The sequence below is a fragment of the Staurois parvus genome, unplaced genomic scaffold (assembly GCF_062004578.1).
Source record: "Staurois parvus isolate SC_StPar_1 unplaced genomic scaffold, SC_StPar_1.0 ptg000308l, whole genome shotgun sequence".
NCBI classification, from domain to species: domain Eukaryota; kingdom Metazoa; phylum Chordata; class Amphibia; order Anura; family Ranidae; genus Staurois; species Staurois parvus.
In genome coordinates this window covers 346,223-372,235 of record NW_028318104.1, presented here as the reverse complement: position 1 = coordinate 372,235, position 26,013 = coordinate 346,223, and the positions used below count along the sequence as shown (strand labels likewise).

At 43.8% G+C, this 26,013-nt stretch overlaps 1 protein-coding gene across 1 annotated transcript in view; it reads left to right on the top strand.

Annotated features, from left to right (window-relative positions):
- The window catches only part of LOC149457647 (vomeronasal type-2 receptor 26-like), a 37,265-nt gene extending 11,471 nt beyond the window's left edge, over window positions 1-25,794 (top strand). The window contains exons 3-4 of the mRNA XM_089683384.1: window positions 13,438-13,561; window positions 24,263-25,794. Coding sequence (XP_089539510.1) covers window positions 13,438-13,561; window positions 24,263-25,155 — 1,017 coding nt within the window. The 3' untranslated portion in view covers window positions 25,156-25,794. The remainder of the gene's footprint in view (window positions 1-13,437; window positions 13,562-24,262) is intronic.
- Window positions 25,795-26,013: the final 219 nt, after the last annotated feature.

The window sequence follows — 26,013 nt, the reverse complement described above, 5'->3', positions numbered from 1 at the left end:
ATGTTCATGAATGTGGTCATTCTTGGAGTCGCTGAAGGCTTTTAACTGCCATAATTTTGTGCAAAGTTTCCTATAAGTGATCTATTTTCTATTTTGAGTATATATGTGTTATGAAATAAAGTTGGCATGGTGCGCATGCGTGGCCAGCGGGGACGGACATGTCTCTCTGAGGCTCCTCTGCACCGCAGGGAAGACAGCCACCCTGACCCATGATCCTGGCCCGCACCATCATATAAATGGCCCCAGTTGCCATAGCAACCCCCTGCCACACGCTAATATGGTCAGGGGAGCGTCCCAGCACCAGACTCTGCCACCCGGCAAACCAATCGAGAAGGCCCTTGCTTGTGCCTCCTCCAAGATGGCCGCTGCACCCTCTCACAGCAGCAAGCCAGCAGCATTGAAGTATACAGCCCTGCACACGGAGCAGCCAAGCCATCCCTGCACTTCTGAGGGTGAGTCTGATGCTGAGACTGAGACTCCCATACATGCTTCAACACCTGATCTTACTACTCCTCACCTCACACGTTTTGGAAAAATGCTACACAAAGCCCTGAACACAGACCTCTGACTGCACCACAGACAAGCTGTCCAGAGAAATCCGTGAACTAGGGCAATGCACTGCTGACCTGGAACAGAGGGTGGATGACCTGAACGCCTCATTTCAAACACAAACACACGAACTTGACCTTTTGCGTGACGAAAACGCTACATTACAAACACGCTTAGTGGACTTTAAGAATCTGGCTATGCGCTCAAACGTGTGAATTCGTGGCCTTCCTGAGTCGATTATTGATGTCCAATCCACTGTCACAGTGTTATTTCAAGAGCTCTCCCCTGCTATTCCCATAGAATGCCTAGAAATGGATAGGGTTCACAGAGCACTGGATCCAAAACACCGGCGGCCCACCATGAGATATCATAGCCAAGCTCCACTTCTTTCTCACTAAAGAACAATTTCTACAAGCAGCCCATAGCGCAGAATCCAGGGTCACACTTACCAGCTATTCCAAGACCTCTGTCCCACTACCATCGCCAAACGAAGTGCCATGAAGCCACATTTACAAGCTCTTCAACAGCATGACATACTGTATAAATGGTGCTTCCCCTTCGCAGTACGTTTCCAGTACCAGGCCCTAGACCACATCTGCAAGACCCCTGATGAGCTTCAAGACACCCTGAGGAACCTCCAGCTGCACCCTCACACAACACCATCAGAAAGCTCCAGACGACAATCAGCAGAGGCGTAGCTAGGATATTTTGCGCCCGGGATGAACAGCCACCTCATGACACCCCCCCGCTTCATATGGTCCATGTAGACACCCCCCATCCCAATCACATTGCCCCCCCTTTATCCATGGCACTAAACACCCGGCTTGGCTCTCCCCTCGTCCCCTCCGGTACATGCCCGGCTCACTGCCCTCCTCTCCGCTCCTCTCCCGGCCGCTCACTGTAAATGGCAGACGTATCAGATGACATGTCTGCTGCAGCCGCTGCAGTGATCTTGTGACCTCATTTTGGCGCCACTTTACCTTGGTGCCCGGGTACATATGTACACCCCTGCCCCCCGAGCTACGCCTCTGACGATCAGCATCATGCTCACCGCAAAAATCTCACCCGACACACCTCACCAACAGTCAACTCAACACCCACATATGAGGGCGTTTTTCATCACCTGCTCCATCTCCACAAGATTCCATGGACTAAATCTCATCAATCATCTCTCGCTTTACAGCCTACATTCAACGAAGTGGAACTCCGCCACCCTCGTAGTTGACACCCATGGTGTCTGTTCCTCTCATCCCTCACCTGAATGCAGATGCGAAGTATCCGTATCCTTATGTTAGCCCCCAGGGCTCATACTGTCCTTCTGACTTCTTCTTCTGTTCTCCCCCCTTTTTTTCTTAAAACAATGTTATAACCTGTATTGAGGAAAATTTCTTGCTGCACCGTATATCAAGGGCCGTCCTACTCTCTCTCCTCTATCGTTAAGAGCTTTTTGTGCCTTATATATTACTCGTTGGTTTAATCTTCAATCGATTATGCCTGTATTTTATGTATAGGATCCTCAGTTCTGGCGGCATGGAAGATTTCACCCCCCATCTCTGCAGACCTACCTGGATGACCGATGCCACCCGACCCTAGGATCCCTTGACTCTCCTGTATGCCAATCCTGATGTTCTTTCTCCCCCCAGGATTACACTACTACATTCATGTTTATATGCTGTCTTCCCCACGACCAGCGTAACTGCACACTCACCACTAGCCCCTTTGGTATCGCATTTTTGATACTACTTGGGCTATTACCGCTCCCCAGACCACCCGAGTCCTGGGTGATCCCAGGGACCACTTCTTTGCCTAATTATGGCCCCCTATAACCCTCTCCTGATACCCTTCCCTAGCCCTATCCTCCTCCCCTCTCCCCTACATGACTCCACATCTTTGCCTAACTCCTTCTCCCACACAACAATCTTACATCTAGACTGCCAGATTCTCTCTCAGCTGGTACCACTCTATTATCTGAATCACCACACGCTCTCCCCATGGGTTCCCTAAACATTCTCACCCTGAATGTTCAGGGTCTTAACATACTGCAGAAGCGCAACAAGGCATTCCCGCTCATTCGCATCATACAATGCCCTCCAGGAGACGCAATATACTCCTACCTCCACTCCAAAATTCTTTGGCCCCCGCTACCCACAGGTCTACACAGCCTCCGCCACTACCAAACGTAGAGGGGTACTCATTGCCTTCAACCGTGCGATGCCCTTCACATTGCATACTGAGATTAAAGACCCTGAAGGTCATTATCTCCTGCTCACCGGGCAACTTCTGGACTTTGAAGTCACCATCACCACGTATTACGCCCCAAACCAAGGTCACTTACCATTTCTTTCCCACCTATTATCAGTTATCGGCAATCACAAACGTGGCACGTTGTTAGTCTGTGGGGATTCAAATTGCACGATATACCCCTTCCTAGATAAGTCCCCTCAACCCCCTCCTCTGGTCACCTCTAAACAAACCTTCTAAACTATATTACAATGTTACTCAATGATAGATACATGGAGAGAACTCAATCCCATGAAACGCCAATATACCTTCTATTCCCACCCTCATAAGACATTCTCAAGAAGAGATCACATCTTTATGACTGCTAGCTCTTCCCCACCGAGTACTGGCCTCCGACATCCTCCCAATTCCCTGGTCGGATCACTGTGCTGTTGTCACGTACCTGATGGGAGACTGAATTGACGAGGTCGTCCTCACTTGTGCCACTAGCCCTGACCCGGCTGAGGTTGAAACAGAGGGAGTCTAGGGACCAGGGGACAAGAGCGCCAGTGGTTGTTGCTTGCAACTCTTGCAGATGATGACCTTGGTAGGCAGGCTATCCTCTGATTTGGGAACCGTAGAAATAAACCAGGCAGGTTCAGTGGATTTGCCAGATGCATAGCAGAGCAAGGTAGGTAGCAAGGACACAGGACTGGAGCGGAATCGTAGGATAGCCGCGGTCATAACAGTCAGGCAGCACAGTACAGGATCAGAAGGAAAAGCCAAAGTCAGGATCAGAGCCCAAGTCAGGAACCAGGAACCAGGAGCAGGAGAGTAATCAGAGTCGGGTCATGAACAAGCCGAGTCAGCAACAAAGGAATCAAACAGGAGCAAGCAGGACACGTGGGGGAGCTGAAGACCAGTTAGCACTGAATCTGAGCAGAGGCTTAAAAAGCCCGTCTGGTGCCAATCTTCGCCGTGCATGTGCACTCGTGCGTGCATGTGCGTGATTGTGCATTTCTGCACGCCTGCGCACAACCGGAAATTCTTCTGCAGGATCTCCTTTGCGCGTATGCGTTCCCGATCGTGATTCTTGCTGGAAATCCCTTACATTGCCCCCCCCCTTAGGGGCAGCCTCCAGATGCCCACTAGGGCTCGTTTCTCAGGATGACGATGGAGGTAGGCTTGAACTATCTGTGAGGCATGGACATTAGTGGACGGTTCCCAGGAGTTATCCTCTGGTCCATAACCCTTCCATTTTATGAGGAACTGGGTCTGTCCGCCCCTCTTCCTACAAATCAAGATAGCCTCAACCTCGTACTCTTCATTTCCCTCAACTAGCAGTGGAGCAGGTGGCTCCGAATTCCGGTTGGGAAACCCACTTGGGATGTGTGGTTTTAATAAAGAGCAGTGGAATACCGGGTGAATCTTCAAGTTAGCCGGTAGTTGCAATTCAAATGCCACAGGGTTAACCCTTCTCTTGATGGTAAATGGTCCCAGGTATCTTGGACCAAGCTTCCTTGATGGACAACTTAATTTCAGATTAGTCGTGGACAGCCAGACTTTATCCCCTTGTTTCAGTTTCAAGTTGCCCGTTCTCTTTCTATCAAAAAATTTGTAGTTGCTCACCTGAGCTTCATTAATTGTTTTCTGTAACACTTTGCCGTTCCTCCTGAGGAACTCCATCCTTTCTTGTACCGCCAGAACAGCAGCCTCCACTGGTATTTCTGGAAGAAAGGAGGGATGGTATCCATAGTTAGAGTAAAAGGGGGATTGCTTGGTGGTGGAATGGCTGGAATTATTACACGCAAATTCCGCTAAAGGAAGGAGTGATGCCCAGTCATCCTGTGAATATGAGGAGAAGCATCGGAGATATTGCTCCAGAGGTTGATTTGTCCTTTCCGTTTGTCCATTTGTCTGCGGGTGATAAGCAGAGGAAAAGCGTAACTCGATCTCTAATGCCTCACACAGAGCTTTCCAAAATGTGGATGTGACCTGCACTCCTCGATCAGACACAATATTCAGGGGAACGCCATTGTTAGAAGCTTTCCTTAACCTAATATCTAATATTTGCTTATTAACAGTACTAACATATGTATGGATGAGTTGGATCTTAATAGAATAATTGAGTTATTATATTTCTATTTGTTCTAGATTGGGAAAAGTACGTTAAAAAGACTTTATATAGTCTGTGTATACATATATGAACATATATCTTGGTTTTCTCTACATTCAAGCAATGTGGTAGTAATTAGCCATTCCTCCCCCCATCCTCCCCCATGTAAGAGATTATGTTTCACTAACTAGAGAATTGTAAAAATCTATTTCATACATTTTAGGTTTACAAGATTTATACTGAAATATTTCTTGATTATGATATTTATACATGAGATAAATCTTAAGATTACTTTTAGGAGATTATATATATATATATATATATATATGTGTGTGTGTGTGTTATATATCTAATTTATCCTAATTGATGGAATGTCAGTGGAGTTTTGTCTAGACCTTCTAAAGTTACATTCAGACTCCAAGGGGAGGAGAAGTAGACTGGAGGTTTTGTTCTAATACATCTGTTGGTGTAAATTATCTTTGTGGGACTACACGAGAATACCAACCCACTTTTAGGAGATGGTGGGGGCTAGAGCTCTTTATACAACAGAACAAAGACTTTTTAAACCCAGTTTCATTTGGGAGCAAGGCGAAGGGAGCTTGCTCATACACACACAGTTTCATATTATACACACACAATTACATACAATTTTATTATTAAGAACTTAACTATACTTTTTGGACTTTATTTAAACATTCTGTATTCCAATATATTATTTCTAATTTTATGCAACATTATAATTAAATAATCTTTTTGAGTTTATATAAGAGTTGGAAGGACTTTCTAATTTGGACTTTTCTCATCAATACAAGTTAACAAAATATCGAGACAATACGATATTTTACAGCCATGTAGCCTTACGATCTCCTTAATGAAAGCGGAGGCAGTTTCTGTGGCGGAAGGAGTCCCTTTCAAGGGAATGAAGTAGTCCATCTTGGACAGGCGATCAACTACTACAAAAATAGTGGTGAATCCCTCAGATGGGGGAAGTTCAACAATAAAGTCCATGGAGATCATGCTCCAAAGTTTTTCTGGTACGGGCAAGGATTCCAACAGGCCCTAAGTCTTGGCTTTATCAGACTTACTCCTCAGGCAGACTGCAAGATCTCACATAGTCCTGGCAATCCTTAACTGTGTTTGGCCATCGGAAAGAGCGAGAGACTAAATCTGAAGTCTTGTGAATCCCAAAGTGACCTGCTAAGGGATGGTCGTGACATCTCTGGAGAATAAGAGTTTGAAGTTCTTCGGGCACAAAGATTTGTTCCTTGTGGAATATATATGCAGGTGCATATTTATGTGAGGTGGATGATTATCCACGGCTTCTTTTATCTGCATTACAAGGTCTGTCTGTAGAAGTAAGAAGTTCTTGGCTGGCAAAATTGTGTCTGGTTCGGACTGCACAATTGGGTCAGGAAACATACAGGACAGTGCATCGGGTTTACCATTTTTTTGATCCCGGTCGGTAAGTCAGATGGAAGACGAAGCGGGAGAAAAATAGTGCCCATCTTGCTTGTCGTGGCCTGAGGCGTTTTGCCGTTCTCAGGTACTGTAGGTTTTTGTGGTCAGTAAAAATAAGAATAGGATGGGCTGCTCCCTCCAGGAAGTAGTGCCATTCTTCCAATGCTGCCATGATGGCTAGTAACTCTGTTTCCCATGTCATAATTCCTTTCAGAAACACTTAATTTCCGGGAGAAGAAAGCGATTGGGTGCAGAGGAGATTTGAGTCCCTGTCTTTGTGACAATATGGCTCGTACCGCGCTTTCTGAAGCATCTACTTCAAGGACAAAGGCTAGAGCAGGGTCTGGATGGTTCAGGATGGGGGCGGTCGTGAACATGGTTTTTAGTTGCTCAAAGGCTATTTGGGCCTCAGGAGTCCACTTGAAGGGAATATGCTGCCTGGTGAGCTGTGTCACTGGTGCGATGATTCCAGAGAAGTCCTTGATAAATTTCCTATAGAAGTTTGTGAACCCTATAAAGCACTGCACTGCTTTCCTATCTCCTGGAATGGGCCATTCTAAGACGACGGACACCTTTTGGGATGCCTTCAGAAGTGATCACAAGCCCAAGGAATTGGATTGATTGCTTCTTGAATTCTCATTTCTCGGCCTTTGCGTAGAGATGATGCTGGCGTAGTCTATCTAGAGTCTTTTTTACGTGATCTCAATGACTTTCTATGGAACAGGAAAAAAACAGGATCTCGTCCAGATAAACAATTAAAAATAGATCCAGATAGTCCTGAAATATATCATTTACCAGGTGTTGGAAGGTTGCTGGGGCATTACAGAAACCAAAAGGCATTACCAGATATTAAAAATTCCCAAATCTGGTTCAAAAGGCCGTCTTCCATTCGTCACCTTCCCGAATTCTCACTAGGTTGTAAGCGCCCCTCAGGTCAAATTTTGAGAAAAACCATGTTCCTCGTAGCCTTTGAAAAAATTTGGGGATCAGAGGAAGGGGGTAACGGTTTTTGACCGTTATTTTGTTTAGATCCCGGTAGTCTATACAAGGTCTCAAAGTGCAATCCTTTTTCTCCACAAAGAAGATGCTGGCTCCTGCTGGTGATGTAGAAGGCCGAATAAACCCTTTTTCCAGGCTTTCGTCTATATACCCCCGGAGGACCTCTAATTCGACTTCGGGTAAGGGGTAAATTCTGTGGTCTCCAAAAGCTACTCCTAGCTGGGTTGGTGGGCGATTCTGATGAGACAACAATCGTAGAGGGCCCAACTTCAGAGCATATCAGAATTTTCCCATTAGTCTTCTCATTCAGTCTTTCCCGAATCCGACAGTCAATTATTATTATTATAATTATTATTATTATACAGTATTTATAAAGTGCCAATAGTTCGCTCAGCGCTGTACATTACAGAGGGGGACAGAACATGTGACAGAACAATACCAATATAATGCAAAACATGAGGGGATCGAGGGCCCTGCTCTTTCGAGCTTACAATCTAGGAGGGAGGGGATAGTGGCGCAGGAGGAGATAGCTGTGGGGGATGGGGTGGTAGGAAGAGTGGAGGAGGTTGGCAAGTTAGCAGGGGGTGGGGTAGGCTTCCCTGAAGAGATGGGTTTTCAGGGTGCGCCTAAAGGAGAGGAGAGTAGGTGATAATCTGATGGGTTGGGGCAGGGAGTTCCAGAGGATGGGTGACACCCTGGAGGAGTCTTAGAGGCGGGCATGGGAGGAGGAGACCAGGGAACTAGAGAGAAGGAGGTCTTGTGAGGAGCAGAGTGTGCGTGCTGGGTGGTACTTGGATATTAGGTCATTGATGTAGTTTGGGGCAGTATGGTGGACGGCTTTGTACGTCAGTGTTAGGATTTTGAATTTGATCCGTTGCGCAATCGGAAGCCAGTGGAGGGATTGGCAGAGGGGGGTGGCGGAGATGGAGTGGTTGGAAAGGTGAATGAGTCAGACAGCCGTATTCAGGATCGACTGAAGCGGAGATAGCCAGCGGCGAGGCAGGCCAGTGAGGAGGGAGTTGCAGTAGTCGAGTCGTGATATGATGAGGGAGTGGATGAGCTGTTTAGTGGTTTCTGGAGTTAGGAACGTGCGGATTTTGGCGATGTTGCAGAGGAGGAGTCTGCACGAGCTTGTTAAAGATTGGACTTGGGGCTGGAAGGATAGGTTGGAGTCCAGAATGACACCAAGTACTCCGGCCTGCGGGGCGGGTTTGATGGTGCCGTTGTTGGATGTGATGGAGAAGTCAATGGAGGGTGGTGTCCGGGCTTGGGGGAAGACAAGAAACTTGGTTTTGGAGAGGTTCAGTTTAAGGAAGTGGAGCGACATCCAGTCTGATATGTCGCTCAGTAGGTGTGTGATTCGGGCAGAGACTATTCGTCGGCATAGAGATGGTAGTTGAAGCCTTGAGAGTGTATGAGTTGGCCAAGGGAGGAGGTGTAGATGGAGAAGAGAAGGGACCCAAGGACGGAACCTTGAGGGACCCCAACAGAGAGGGGAAGTGAGGGGGAGGTGGTGGCATTATAGGTAACGCTGAAAGAGCGTTGTGACAGGTAGGATGAGAGCCAGGAGAGAGCAGAATCTCTGAGGCCGAGGGAGTGTAGTTTTTTGAGGAGCAGGGGGTGGTCGACTGTGTTGAAGGCCGCAGAGAGGTCAAGGAGTAGGAGCACTGAATAGTGGCCATTAGCTTTGGCGGTTAGCAGGTCGTTGGAGAGTTTGAGTAAGGTAGTTTCGGTGGAGTGTAGGGGACGGAAGCCGGACTGTAGGGGATCGAGGAGGTTGTTGACATTGAGGTGAGAGCTTAGGCAGGTGTAGACTAGGCGCTCGAGGAGTTTAGATGTAAATGGGAGCAGGGAGATGGGTCTGAGGTTGTTCGGGTCATTGGGGTCCAGGGAGGGCTTTTTAAGTATGAGGGTGATGTGTGCATGTTTCAGAGGGGAGGGGAAAGTCCCGGAGGAGAGGGAGAGATTAAAGATGTGGGTGAGGGAGCGTAGGATGGAGGGGGAGGGAGGTCGTAGGAGTTGTGAGGGGATAGGGTCGAGGGGGCAGGTGGTGAGGCGGGCATCAGAGGATCTTGGAGACTTCCTCGATAGTAGTAAGGTCAAAGGTGCGGAGTGTTGGGGAGGCTTCAGTATGAGGAATGTAGGGTGGGGTGGAAGAGGAGGTCAGAGGAGTGGTGGGGCCGTGGGAGAGGGGTGATGAGGGGATAGCTGAGTGAGGGGGAACGGGGTTGGAGGGAGTTTGAGCAGCGACGAAGTCCCTGCGGGTTATGTCAAGGTAGAGGGGGGATGAGGGGGTAGCTGTGTGAGAGGGGACGGGTTGAGAGGGCATGTGAGCTGCGGCGATGTCCTTGCGAATTGCGTCAATCTTGTTTTTGAAGTGATTGGCAATCTCAAGGGCAGTGAGTGAGGTGCTGGGTGGAGGTGGGGGTGGCGAGAGTAGAGAGTTGAAGGAGGAGAAGAGTCTGCGAGGATTGGAGAAGAGGGTCTTGATGAGGGTCAGGAAGTAGGCTTGTTTGGCTGCGTGGAGGGAGGAGGTGTAGGTGTGGAAGGCAGATTTGTATCGGGTGAAGGCTTGTTGGGATTTGGTTTTGCACCATAGTCGCTCCAGGGCATGACTGTGTCGTTTGAGGGTTTTGGTGTGATCAGTCTGCCAGGGCTGGAGCGGTCGGGGTCTGATGTTGCGTGCGGTTAAAGGCGCTAGTGAGTCAAGGGCTGTTGACAGAGCGTTGTTGTAGGCAGTCATAGCCAAGTCAGGGCAGGACAGGGGGAGGATGCTGTCATGGAGTTGATCAGCTACAGAGTGAAGGGGGGCAGGGTTAAGGTTGCGGAGGTTACGGCTGGTAGTAGTGTGACATTTGGAGGGGTAGGCGTTGGAGGATGAGGAGATAGAGAAGGTAATCAGGTTGTGGTCAGAGAGAGGGAAGGGGGTGTTAGTGAGGTTGTGGGGAGCGCAGCGGTTGGAGAAGACAAGATCAAGGATATTACCGTTGGAGTGGGTGGTGGATTGTATGCACTGTGCAAGTGCAAAGGAGGAGGTTAAGTGGAGGAGATGGGATGTGTCCGGTTGTCGAGGTTGACAGGGATGTTGAAATCCCCAAGGATGATGGTGGGTAGCTCAGAGGAGAGGAAGAAGGGTAGCCAGGAGGAAAAGTCATCCAGGAAGCGGGGTATGGATCCAGGAGGCCGGTATATCACAGCAATCTTCAGGGGGGTTGGGGAGAATAGTCGGACGCAGTGGGCCTTGAAGGATAGGGAGGGGGGGTTTGGGAGGACTCGGAAGGTGCTCAGCGGTGACAGGAGCAGACCAACCCCACCACCTTTACGACCGTTAGGCCTGGGTGAGTGGGTCCAGGTGAGACCTCCGTAGGAGAGTGCAGCAGGGGAGATAGAGTCACTGGCCTGGATCCAGGTTTCCATAATCGCTAGGAGGTTGAGGGAGCGGAAAACAAAGAGGTCGTGGATGGCGGTAAGCTTGTTGCACACCGATCGGGCGTTCAGGAGTGCACATGAAAATGGGGGGGAAATTTTAGGGAGCAGGGGGACAGATACTAAGTTGCTGGGGTTGCGGTAGGACGTGGAGGCGGGAGGGTGCTGTGCGGGTGAGGGAGGTGGTGGAGGGCCAGGATTCGGAGAGATGTGCCCCGCAGTTAGGAGGAGGAGAAGGGTAAGAAAGGTGGCATGGGAGCAGGATGTGCAGGAGCGTGAGAAACTAATAGTGGAGGTGTTCGGGTCAGTGGGAGAGTGGAGTAATAGGAGGAGGTGGTGGGTGCCGTAGAGGGGTGAGGGGAGCAGTGAGGACACAATATACAATTATAATAAAATGCATATACTGATACAATGTATAATAGAATGTATATAATGATACAATGTATAATAGGATGTATATAATGATACAATGTATAATGGAATGTATATAATGATACAATGTATAATAGGATGTATATAATGATACAATGTATAATAGGATGTATATAATGACACAATGTATAATAGAATGTATATAATGATACACTGTATAATAGAATGTATATAATGATACAATGCATAATTGAATGCATATAATGATACAACGTATACTAGAATGTATATAATGATACAATGTATAATGAAATGTATATAATGATACAATGTATAATAGGATGCATATAATGATACAATGTATAATAGAATGTATATAATGATACACTGTATAATAGAATGTATATAATGATACAATGTATAATGAAATGTATATAATGATATAATGTATAATGGAATGTATATAATGATACAATGTATAATAGAATGTATATAATGATACACTGTATAATAGAATGTGTATAATGATACAATGTATAATGTAATGTATATAATGATACAATGTATAATAGGATGTATATAATGATTCAATGTATAATAGGATGTATATAATGATACAATGTATAATGGAATGTATATAATGATACAATGTATAATAGGATGTATATAATGATACAATGTATAATAGGATGTATATAATGATACACTGTATAATAGAATGTGTATAATGATACAATGTATAATGGAATGTATATAATGATACAATGTATAATAGGATGTATATAATGATTCAATGTATAATAGGATGTATATAATGATACAATGTATAATGGGATGTATATAATGATACAATGTATAATAGGATGTATATAATGATACAATGTATAATAGGATGCATATAATGATACAATGTATAATAGAATGTATATAATGATGCACTGTATAATAGAATGCATATAATGATACAATGTATAATAGAATGTATATAATGATACAATGTATAATGGAATGTATATAATGATACAATGTATAATAGGATGCATATAATGATACAATGTATAATAGAATGTATATAATGATGCACTGTATAATAGAATGCATATAATGATACAATGTATAATAGAATGTATATAATGATACAATGTATAATGGAATGTATATAATGATATAATGTATAATAGGATGTATATAATGATACACTGTATAATGAGATGTATATAATGATACAATGTATAATAGAATGTATATAATGATACAATGTATAATGCGATGTATATAATGATACAATGTATAATAGGATGTATATAATGATACAATGTATAATGGAATGTATATAATGATACAATGTATAATGGAATGTATATAATGATACAATGTATCTTTCTCCACCATTCATAGAGAAAGGAAAAAAACAAGGGGGACGAGCTGCACAGTGACTGATCACTGTGATAGCCAATCAGAAGCTATAACAGTGATCATGTGACCCGGAATCGGGAGTCCCGTATCCCGATTGCTAGAATGGGACCCGGGGCTCTTGGTGACACCAAGGTCTTTGTGACTGGGAGCACGCCGTGCTGCACGCTCCCAGCAAAAAGACAGGTACACAAATATGCGGCCCCATGGAAAACAGCCCAGTTCTGTGAAGCAACGTATTTGTGTGACATCGGAGTCAAGGGGTTAAAGGGAAGCTTTGCACTAAAAAAGCAGTTTAACCTAAAATAGAGGTCCCATCAGCATGCCATAAGTCCTCCTGCATACGGGGCGTTTTTACAGCGGCTGTTTTTGGCTTTTGACGTTTTTCTCTACAGCCAGTAACCCCCCCAGCATGTTATCCTATGTGTCCGTACACACAGACTGGAATCAGCATTGTTTGGCTGAAAAAAAAACAGGACTAGCGGGTTTCTAAATGAGTTTTTTAGCTGTAAAAACCCCGTAACACTGAAAAATGTGCCAAAATGCAGTAAAACATCGCAAACCGGTGTTTTTGATCACCAACATTTTTTTGTAAGAAACGCAAATGCGGAAAAACGTTGCTAAACTCTAATGCAAAAATTCTAAAAAAAAGCTGAAAAACTCCAGTTTTTAACGTGACTGAATGCCCCAGATGAATGAAAACCCCGAAATACTGCCCCCCAAGAGGATCTCAGATATGCAGATTTTGACCCATATTAGAAGCAAACCTGAACTTCATTCCTATTTGTAACACTTAGATTGTATAGTCTCTTGAGGGATGACGGACATTTACATTTAAAAATGATAATAATAATGATGATAATAATAATAATATCTGATTTCAGGTTCCGGTATCTCGATGCTCAGATCCCTGTTTACCCGGCAGCAGAAAAAAGTTTGGCTCTTCCATACATAAATGCTGCTATGAGTGTTCCCCGTGTCCAGAAGGAGAGATATCCAACATTTCCGGTACAGTTTGTATTTCTTAGTTATTGTTTGACTCGGCAGACTTTACCAATGTAATACTGCTACAGCTCGGAACGGGTGCGCAAATCATGTGTGTGTATGTATGTGTGTATATATATATATATATATATATATATATATATATATGTATATGGGATTTTGCAGTTCCAGGTAGCGCCACCATTCGCAGCCTCACCGAGTCCTGGCGGATGATTACTTGCCGCCACCCGGTGATCGCCGAGTATCTCCGACAGGAGAGAGACCTGTGTATAAACAACACATATCTCTCCTCTGTCAGCTCCTGCACACTGCTTTGTATGGCTCTGCATAGCAGTGTGCTACAGTGAAACACACAGCACACAGTTAACCCTTCGATCGCCCCTCATGTTAACCCCTTCCTGCCCAGTGCCATTAGTCAGTGCTTTTTATTAGCATTGATCACTGTATTGGTGTCATTGGGGATGTCAGAGACACTAAGTCAATTCCCCCCCAATATCAGAATGCCTGCTGCAGTCTATAAATCACTGATCACCGCCAAAGACACGAAGCAGAATACATTTTGGCTGAAATTTATGACAAAATTAGATTTTTAAACATTTTTACTGTCTTTTTTCTCCAGTTTATCTGAGGATTGCAGTCATTTACCGGCCTCCTGGCCCTGTGTCACACTTTCTCAATGATCTGTCCACATGGCTACCCCACTTTCCTCTGAAGTACCCGCCATCATCCTTGGTGACTTTAGCAGTCCAATCAATGTTAACACCTCAGCCACTTCTCAACTACTCAGCTTAACCTCTACATTTAACCTAACACAATGAACACAAGCCACCACTTACTCCAATGGCAACACCCTCAACCTCGCATTCTCCCACTTATGCACTCCCTGTAACCTCTCCAACATCCCTTTCTCTCTCTCTGACCACAACCTTCTCAGTTTCACACTTTCCCTGTCTCCTACCTCCCATGCCTCCAACCATCAAACGGTTACCCGCAGGAAACTTGGCCACCTCAACCCTTCCCTTCTTCATCCTGCTACTGACTGCCTTTATGATAAAATTGCTCCCCTGTCCTTCCCAGACCTGGGCACTTCTGCCTACAACAACATTCTGTCATCTTTCCTGGACACACTCCTCTCACTACACGCAGAACCAGGCCTCACCTGTCACAACCCTGGCAAACAGATAAGAGATGCAGCCCTGCTCTTGAGCAAGTATGGAGTAAAACTAAATCCCTGAAAGACTTCACCCTCTACAAATCCCTCCTTCTCAAATACAGCTCCTACCTCCATACTGCTAAACAAACCTACTACACAAGTATCACCAAAACCCTCTCATCCAAATCCTGTCAACTCTTTTCTACCTTTAATTCCTTACTTCACCCCACACTGCTTCCAGACACCAACTAGCTTACTGCCCAGGATATTGCCAATCATTTCAATAACAAAATCAACACAATTCGTCATGAGATAGCCAACATCCAGCTTTCTCTCCCAATCAACACACCAAGTACAACACCATACTCCTCCTTCAACCCTGTTACCACTGAGGAAGTTGCCAAACTCCTTTCCTCTGTCCACCTCACCACCTTTCCCCTGGACCTGTCCTCTCTCAATTACTATGACCATCTTCCTGCTCCATCCTAAACTCTCAAACCCACATCTTCAACCTTTCCCTCTCTTCAAGTACATTTCCCTTCACGCTCAAACATGTACTGACCACCCCCATACTTAAAAAATCCTCACTGGACCCCACCTGTTTGAATAACCTAAGACCCATCTCCCTGCTCCCATTTGCCTCCAAGCTTTTTGAATTCCTTATCCACAGTGGTATGAGTTGCTACCTCCTTCACAACAACCTTCTCAATCCCCTACAGTTCTGCTTCCTCCCGCAATGTTCCACTGAAAATGCTCTATTAAAACTCACCAATGATCTGCTAACTGCTAAATCCTACGGCCATTACTCCATACTCATACTCTTAGACCTTTCTGCTGCCTTTGACACAGTTGACCACCCACTCGTCCTCACCAACTCCACTCAATTGGCCTCCATGACTCTGCTCTTTCCTGGTTATTCTGGTACCTATCTCAGTGCACTTTTAGTGTCACATACAATACCATCTACTCTGCTCCTCTTCCTCTTTCTGTTGGGTTCCCCCAAGGCTCCACCCTTGGGCTCCTCCTCTTCTCTCTCTAAATCTCTTCCATAGGCAAGTTGATAACCTCCAGTGGCTTTCAATGCCACCTCTATGCTGATGACACCCAGATCTATCTCTCAACTTCTCAGTTCACCCCCTCAATCCCCTTACAGATCACAAATTTACTAAGTGACATATCAGTATGGATGTCACACCACTACCTCAAACTCAGTCTTTCTAAAACTGAGCTTGTAATAGTTCCTCTTTCTGTATCCCCTCCCCATGACTTTACCATTGAGATCAACGGCACAACCAATGGTCCCTCCACACATGCCAGGTGTAATCTTAATGGTGCTAGGTGTAATCCTAGACTCTGACCTCTCCTTCATCCCCCACATCCATTATCTGGCTAAATTTTTTTGCCTCAAACACCGAAACATTTCTAGAATTTGCCCCCTCCTGACTAAAGACACCACACAACAGCTTATTCACTCCTTGATTATTTACCAACTTGACTGCAACTCCCTTCTCACTGGCCTACCCTTACACTGGCTATCCCCCCTTCAGTCTGCTATGAATGCTGCTGCCAGACTAATGCCTCTTACTATCCAAACCATGACTACTGCCCCTCTGCCTATCTCTTCACTGGCTTCAACTAACCCAACACATACATTCAAAATACTAACCACAACATGCAAGGCCATCCACAACATCGCCCCCAGCTACATCACCAACCTCACCTGCAAATATTGTCCTCTCCTCCCAAGACCTCCTGCTCTCCATTTACCTCCTCCCACACTCACCTCCAGAACTTCTCTAGACCCTCTCCCATCCTCTGGAAGATGGCCACCTAAAAGCAAAGGATTTGAGTCTCTGTAGCATGACCTCCGACAGGTTCAAGCTGAGTGCCTCAGACTTCTGATAATTTATTTGAAAATTAGATAATTCACCATAACGTCTAAATTCAGCCATCAAGTTGGGAATGGTGACATCCAGTTAACTGCTAAAAAAGAGCAAATCATCTGCATAGGTAGAGACCTTATGGCATTTATGCCCAGTCAAGATATTATGAATGTTCTGCTTACTCCTAACATAGTGTAGAAATGGTTCACACATTAAAAGGAAAATGAGGGGTGAAAAGGCACAACCGTGTCTTGTACCATTTGTAACAGGGAAAGGAGACAAGAGCAATCCATTAGCACCTGTGCTGTGACTCAGTCCACGTTCTCATAGTCGGACTAAGGCCTGTGTCTTCCAGTGTGACCCTGATGAAGGACAAATTCACCCTGTCAAAGGCCTTTTCACATCAGTAGAACGAAGGAGAGTTGGAGTAGTCTCTGGCAGGACAGAATGTATAACATTAAGTCTTCGGATCATACCATCACATGGCTCTCTGTCTGGCATAAAGCCCACCCGGTCATAATGGATAATGTTCTTAAGATAAGGAATCAGATGGGTAGCTAAGATTTTAGTGAATAGTTTCGGATCAAGCTTGAGCAGAGAAATAGGCCTTTAGTTGGTGCATCGAGTGGGATCTTTCCTTTCTTTGGTGATCACTGAGATATGGGCTGTTAATGTTTCTGGGTGTACAGTGTGTTCATGAGAACACAATGGACATTCACTCTGATGGTAATACGCTTGGCCTTGTATAACCCCATCTCTGCACTCCTGGCAACTTCACCAACACCTCCTGTCCTTTCTCTGATCACAACCTCATCAGTTTCACAGTATACTTGTTTTCAACCACCTATCCCCCCAAGCAGCAAATGTTTACTTGTAAAAACCTTCACCCTTCTCTTTTCTATTCTGCTACTGACCACCTCTATGACAAAATCTCTCCCATTTCCTGTCCTAACCTGGCCTCCTCTGTCTACAACAGTTCACCGGTTCTTTCTCTGAAGATGTGCTTGGCACGTAACGCGTAAGGAGGAGCCTGCGCACGCCTTGACGTCACGCCGTCGGAGCATTGTGGAGCTCCGGTGGCCACTACATTTGACAGGACGGTTAGTCCTGTTTGTTTTTGCCGCTAGCTTTCATACTTTGCTAGCCGTGTGTTATTTCATCGTACTGCCTTTTATTGGATGCATCCTGTTTTATCCTATTAAACCAGTTTTAACTGTACTTCACTATGGGCATTTTTTCTTGATCCCTTGTGGGGAGTATCTCCTCCTAGATACCGTTGATGTGCAGTGGAGGAGTGGTGGCTTTCTCCGGTGGAGCTGTGATTTTCTTCCTTGCTGTTTAGTGGATCCTTTTGCTGCTTGTTTGAGGATCTTCACTTATCAAGGGATTACATCTATCCTTTTCCCGTGATGACTACATCCTGAACTCCATCTTTTGCCACATTACATGCACCTCTGGTCAGTGTGCACTGCCGTCTGAAGTCACCTTTACTGGGAACTTTCTTTATTGGGACCCATATATATGAATATGAGTTAGAATCCTTTTTTATATATTCATATTGTTACTTTATGTCACATTTATAACCTTTTAGCGCTGCACTTTTTATTGTATATTCATGTGAGGATTTTTTTGGTTGTCCTATGTGTTTCAGCTGCTTGTCCACCTAAAAGCGCTCACTTTTTTGCTCTCTGTTTCTTACAACAGTTCACTCTCATCCTCAGTGGATGCACTTGATCCTCTAACTAATGAAATGACTAATGAAACCACCAAGCTACTCATTCACTCCCTTATTATATCTTGCCTTGACTTTTGCAACTCCCTTCTCATATACCGATCTCTCCATAGGCTATTCCCTCTCCAGTCTATCATGAATGCTGCTGCCAGGATCAACTACCTTACCAACTGCTCACTGTTTGCCACCCCTCTCTGCCAATCCCTCCACTGTCTTCCAATTGCCCAATGAATGAAATTCAAAATGCTAACAACAACAACATACAAAGCTATTCACAACTCTACCCCCAGCTACATCACCAGTCTTGTATACAGATATCTCCCAAACCATCCTCTCCGCTCCTCTCATGATCTCCTGCTCTCAAGATCCCTTGCCTCCTCCTCTCCCATCCTCTAGAATTCTTGACCTCAATCTGTTTGGCTATCCCCTACTCTAGATGCCTTTAGGTGATCCCTGAAAACTCATCTGTTCAGGGAGGCAAAAAATTGCAGAACAAACCTCCAAAAAAATTTCAAATATATTAATAGTAAAAAGGTCCGGTCCGAGCATGTAGGCCCTTTACAGAATCATCTAGAGGGGGTGACTGGGGACAAAGAGAAGGCCAATGTATGAAATCCCTTCTTCAGCTCTGTGTATACAAAGGAACATGGGGGGGCTCCTGTTCATAATGGGGGATGGTACTGACACAGCTCCAGATGATTCACATTGGCTCACAATTTAAATGATCCAAAAATATTTAGACAGAATAAAGGTGAATAAAGCCCCTGGACCGGATGGCATACACCCACGGGGCCTTACAGAATTGATCTCTGTCATTTCACAGCCATTGCTTCTCATTTTTAGAGACTCTTTAATGACTGGCATAGTACCACTGGATTGGTGTAAGGCCAATGTGGAGCCAATATTTAAAAAGGGCTCAAAATCTTTCCCAAGTAATTATAGACCTGTTAGTGTAACTTCTATAGTTGGGAAGATACTGGAGAGTTTAATAAAAGACCACATAGAGGAGTTCTTGCTGGAAACAAATATTGTAAGCAACAGACAGGATGGATTCATGAAAGGCAGAAGTTGTCAAACAAATCTGATTTCTTTTTATGAGGAGGTGAGCAAAACCTTGGACAGAGGGGTGATGGTGGACATGGTATACATGGACAGAGGGGTGGCTGTGGACGTGGTATACTTGGACCTTGGACAGAGGGGTGGCGGTGGACGTGGTATACTCAGACAGAGGGGTGGCGGTGGACGTGGTATACTTGGACAGAGGGGTGGCAGTGGACGTGGTATACTCGGACAGAGGGATGGGGTTAACCTGGTATACTCGGACAGAGGGGGCGGTGGACATGGTATACTCAGACAAAGGGGTGGGGGTGGACGTAGTATACTTGGACAGAGGGTTGGCGGTGGATGTGGTATACTTGGACAGAGGGGTGGCGGTAGACGTGGTATACTTGGACAGAGGGGTGGCAGGGGATGTGGTATACTTGGACAGAGGGGTGACAGTGGACGTGGTATACTTGGACAGAGGGGTGGCAGGGGAAGTGGTATACTTGAACACAGTTCCCCACACACGGCTAATGTGTAAGGTAAAGTCTACGGGCTGGAAAAATCAGAATGTAAACGGATAGAAAACTGTCTAAAAGATCGTATTCACAGAGTAGTGGTTAATGATTCATAATCTGAATGGTCTAGGGGTGTCAGTGGTGTACCCCAAGGTTCACTGTTATTAGTGGGGTACCCCGAGGTTCAGTGTTATTAGTGGGGTCCCCCAAGGTTCAGTGTTATTAGTGGGGTACCCCAAGGTTCAGTGTTATTAGTGGGGTACCCCAGGGTTCAGTGTTGGGGCCCTTACTTTTTAATATATTTATAAACTATATAGGATTTGGGATTATAACTCCCATTTCAGTGTTTGCAGATGACACCAAGCTGTGCCGGGGAATAACGTCCTTACAGGATGTCTCCAACTTACAAGCCGACCTCAATGCTCTGTGTAATTGGGGGACTATGTTGCAAATGAGGTTTAATGTTTATAAATGTAAGGTTCTGCACTTGGGGGCTAAGAATATGCATGCATCATACATACTAGGGAGGTACAACTGGGGGGGTCAATGGTGGAGAAGGATCTGGGGGGGTCAATGATGGAGAAAGATCTGGGGGGGTCAATGATGGAAAAGGATTTAGGGGTTCTGGTAGATCACAAGCTTAATAATGGCATGCAAGCTGCGAGTTCTAAAGCGAGCAAAATCCTCTCTTGTATTATTATCAATATTAACACCTCAACTAGAATATGCAGTTCATTTTTGGGCACCAATTCACAAAAAGAACATTGGGGAACTGGAGGAAAAAAAAGCGAATGGAAACCAAACTGATACGAGACATGGAGGAGCTCAGCTACGAGGAAAGATTAGACGAATTGAATGTATCCTCTTCTTAAAAGAGGAGATTAAGGGGGGATATGATCTCCATGTATAACACATAAGGGGGGATATGATCTCCATGTATAATACATAAGGGGGGATATGATCTCCATGTATAATACATAGGGGGGATATGATCACCATGTATAATACATAAGGAGGGATATGATCTCCATGTATAATACATAAGGAGGGATATGATCTCCATGTATAATACATAAGGGGGATATGATCTCCATGTATAATACATAAGGGGGATATGATCTCCATGTATAATACATAAGGGGGGATATGATCTCCATGTATAATACATAAGGGGGATATGATCTCCATGTATAATAAATAAGGGGGATATGATCTCCATGTATAATACATAAGGGGGGATATGATCTCCATGTATAATACATAAGGGGGATATGATCTCCATGTATAATACATAAGGGGGGATATGATCTCCATGTATAATAAATAAGGGGGGATATGATCTCCATGTATAATACATAAGGGGGGATATGATCTCCATGTATAATACATAAGGGGGGATATGATCACCATGTATAATACATAAGGGGGATATGATCACCATGTATAATACATAAGGGGGGATATGATCACCATGTATAATACATAAGGGGGGATATGATCTCCATGTATAATACATAAGGGGGATATGATCACCATGTATAATACATAAGGGGGGATATGATCTCCATGTATAATACATAAGGGGAGATATGATCTCCATGTATAATACATAAGGGGGGATATGATCTCTGTGTAAAATACATAAGGGGGGATATAATCTCCATGTATAATTCATAAGGGGGGATATGATCTCCATGTATAATACATAAGGGGGGGTATGATCTCCATGTATAATACATAAGGGGGGATATGATCTCCATGTATAATACATAAGGGGATATGATCTCCATGTATAATACATAAGGGGGGATATGATCACCATGTATAATACATAAGGGGATATGATCTCCATGTATAATACATAAGGGGGGATATGATCTCCATGTATAATACATAAGGGGGGATATGATCTCCATGTATAATACATAAGGGGGGATATGATCTCCATGTATAATACATAAGGGGGGGATATGATCTCCATGTATAATACATAAGGGGGGATATGATCTCCATGTATAATACATAAGGGGGGATATGATCTCCATGTATAATACATAAGGGGGGATATGATCTCCATGTATAATACATAAGGGGGGGATATGATCTCCATGTATAATACATAAGGGGGATATGATCTCCATGTATAATACATAAGGGGGGGATATGATCTCCATGTATAATACATAAGGGGGGATATGATCTCCATGTATAATACATAAGGGGGGATATGATCTCCATGTATAATACATAAGGGGGGGATATGATCTCCATGTATAATACATAAGGGGGATATGATCTCCATGTATAATACATAAGGGGGGGATATGATCTCCATGTATAATACATAAGGGGGATATGATCTCCATGTATAATACATAAGGGGGGATATGATCTCCATGTATAATACATAAGGGGGATATGATCTCCATGTATAATACATAAGGGGGGATATGATCTCCATGTATAATACATAAGGGGGGGATATGATCTCCATGTATAATACATAAGGGGGGATATGATCTCCATGTATAATACATAAGGGGAGATATGATCTCCATGTATAATACATAAGGGGGATATGATCTCCATGTATAATACATAAGGGGGGATATGATCTCCATGTATAATACATAAGGGGGATATGATCATCAAGTATAATACATAAGGGGGATATGATCTCCATGTACAATACATAAGGGGGGGATATGATCTCCATGTATAATACATAAGGGGGATATGATCTCCATGTATAATACATAAGGGGGGATATGATCTCCATGTATAATACATAAGGGGGGGATATGATCTCCATGTATAATACATAAGGGGGATATGATCTCCATGTATAATACATAAGGGGGGATATGATCTCCATGTATAATACATAAGGGGGGATATGATCTCCATGTATAATACATAAGGGGGGATATGATCTCCATGTATAAATACATCAGTGGTTCATATAGTGAACTCGGTGTAGTTATTCACCCTGAGGTCATCACAGAGGACAAGGGGGCGCTCTTTACATCTGGAGGAAAAGAAATGTCATATCCAAACACGGAAAGGTTTCTTCACAGTGAGAGCTGTGAGAATGTGGAATAGACTCCTTCCATAGTTGGTTGTGGCCAGCTCAGTGGATTGCTGTAGGAAAGTCCTGGATCCTTTCTTGGATACACAAAATATAACTGGATAGAACATTTATAGGGAAAGTTGATCCAGGGAATATCCGATTGGCTCTTGGGGGGGTCAGGAAGGAATTTTTTCCCTGCAGGAGCAAATTGGATCGTGCTTTGCTGGGTTTTTTTTTTGTCTTCCTCTGGATCAACTGTAGGTATAGGATTATAACTTTTTCTTTTTTTTTTTTCTATGGTTGAATTGGATGGACTTTTGTCTTTTTTCAGCCAGACTAATTATGTAACTATACGACTCCAATCACACATTTATCACTTCCATCAGCTCTACCCCCACAGTTATAACCCTTTGTACCACTTGCCCGACCCTATTAGATTGTGAGCTCTTATGTGCCGGGCCCTCTTAATACTCTAGTTTGTATTGCATTGTAACTGTATTGTCTCCCTTTATAATGTAAAGATCTGTGCAATCTGTTGTCTCTATATAAATCCTGTATAATAATAACAGGACAGCTCTGAATTTCTGACATAATCAACAGGTATTATTTTTTTATTTGCATTCATTATTAAAACAAAATGTTTACAATGGTATATTTAACAGGCCAAACGGTAGGAAAAAAGAGATGTTCATTTTCAGGGTTTTCAGACAATTAAATTGAAATTCCCCATTGTCACTTTTTGCCTATTTATTTTACATATCTTTTTTTTTTCTTTTTGTGTTTTTTTAAGCACATACTAATGTACATAATGTGCAGCCTCTACACATAGGAGTTCAACTGTGTGATATCTATCTATCTATCTATCTATCTATCTATCTATCTATCTATCTATCTATTATCTATCTATTATCTATCTATCTATCTATCTATCTATCTATCTATCATCTATCTATCTATCTATCTATCTATCTATCTATCTATCTATCTATTATCTATCTATCTATCTATTATCTATCTATCTATCTATCTATCTATCTATCTATCTATCTATCTATCTATCATCTATCTATCTATCTATCTATCTATCTATCTATCTATCTATCTATTATCTATCTATTATCTATCTATCTATCTATCTATCTATCTATCTATCTATCTATCTATCTATCCATCTATCTATTATCTATCTTTCTCCCACAATTAACTGATGGAGATCCCATTGCTAGCTGGGAGACAACACAAGACAGTTCATTTCCTCAGAAGCTCTGACTCCGATGCTCATTGTGTTTGTATTGTTCTTCCTGCAGACAGTGAAAACTGCATGAAATGTCCTGATGATGAATGGCCAAATGAGAAGAAGGATCGGTGTGTTCCAAGAGTGGTGGAATTTCTCTCCTACACTGTTGACACCATTGTTGCCATATTTTCAGCTGTCTCCATCCTCTGTTGTCTTCTAACTGGTTTAATATTGGGGATATTTATATATTACCAGGACACCCCCATTGTTAAAGCCAATAACCGGAACCTGAGCTATCTTCTCCTGGTCTCCATCATGCTGAGCTTCCTCTGTGTCTTCTTGTTCCTCGGCCATCCAGTAGATGTAACCTGCATGCTGCGTGTCACCTCTTTTGGTGTCATCTTCTCAGTTGCCGTCTCTTCTCTACTTGCCAAAAGTATCATGGTGTGTATTGCCTTTAAAGCCACCAAACCTGGGAGTCCCTGGAGGAAATGGATGGGAACCAAACTGCCCAATTGTATCATTTGTGTCTTCTCACTGGTCCAAGTCATAATCTGTGTCACTTGGTTGTCTATTTCTCCCCCCTTCCAGGATCAGGACACTCACTCTTATCAGGGGAAGATCATCATTCAGTGTAATGAGGGTTCAGTTATCGGCTTCTACTCTGTCCTGGGATATATGGGGCTTCTGGCAGCTGTGAGCTTCATTATAGCTTTTATAGGCAGGACATTACCGGACAGTTTTAATGAGGCCAAGTACATCACCTTCAGCATGCTGGTGTTCTGCAGTGTCTGGATTGCCATGATCCCGGCCTATCTGAGCACCAGAGGGAAATACATGGTGGCTGTGGAGGTTTTTGCTATAATGGCCTCAAGTTCTGGACTTCTTGGCTGTATATTCTTCCCAAAATGTTACATAATTCTGTTCAGACCTGACCTGAATACAAAGACAGTTATCCGCTAATATGTGAGGAGCAACACTGGGTTACCTGTAGTTATGGCATTATCTCTATTATTGTTCATTTTAGTATTTTCTAGTGTAATGAGAATGAACATTGTATAGAAAACATTTAATACTTACTGTACTTCTCTGGTGGATGGTCCATTTAATTTTTGCTCTGCACACCGTTGGTATCAGACACTTTGGATTTGTTGGAAACCATGTCCCCTGCTGGGTGTAGTGGTTCCTCCCACTGGACATTACATCACTACAGAACAACTAAGTCAATTTGTGAGGAGGAACCACAGTGAACAGAGGGGGACAAAGTATCTAATACTTCGTAAAGTGTCAGATACCAGAGCCACCCATTACTCTTCAAGAGAGGGAAGATTTCACTCACCACCTTCCTGGAAGCTAAATATTATACATGTTCTTTTATAACCTGATTGTAATATGATATACATAGTGTCAGGGTCACTTTAATTATATTGTATATGAATGTATCCTGCTATATTAATAAATACAATTTGCTTTGGGCAATTTAAAATCATTTTTAATATTAGGTGAAGTTGATAGGAGCTCAGTAAGTTCACATTTTAGGCTGACTTCATTTTAAAGAATATTTTCTCTGTAGGACTCAATAAAAGAATATTTCTCCATGTATACTTTTTTCTTTAAACTGCTGCCACAAAGGAGTATTTGGCTTCCCCATACAATGCTGGAGGGACAACACTCCTACCCCAGACCTAGCTGAAAGGCTAAGCCAGTTACTGGTCCAGGCTCCTGGAAATGGGGAAATGGGTGTAGTCCACCTTCTCGAGGGCCTCTGGATTTTTTGGGATCTCCTAAGCTCTGCACAGCCAGGCAACACACATTTTCCAC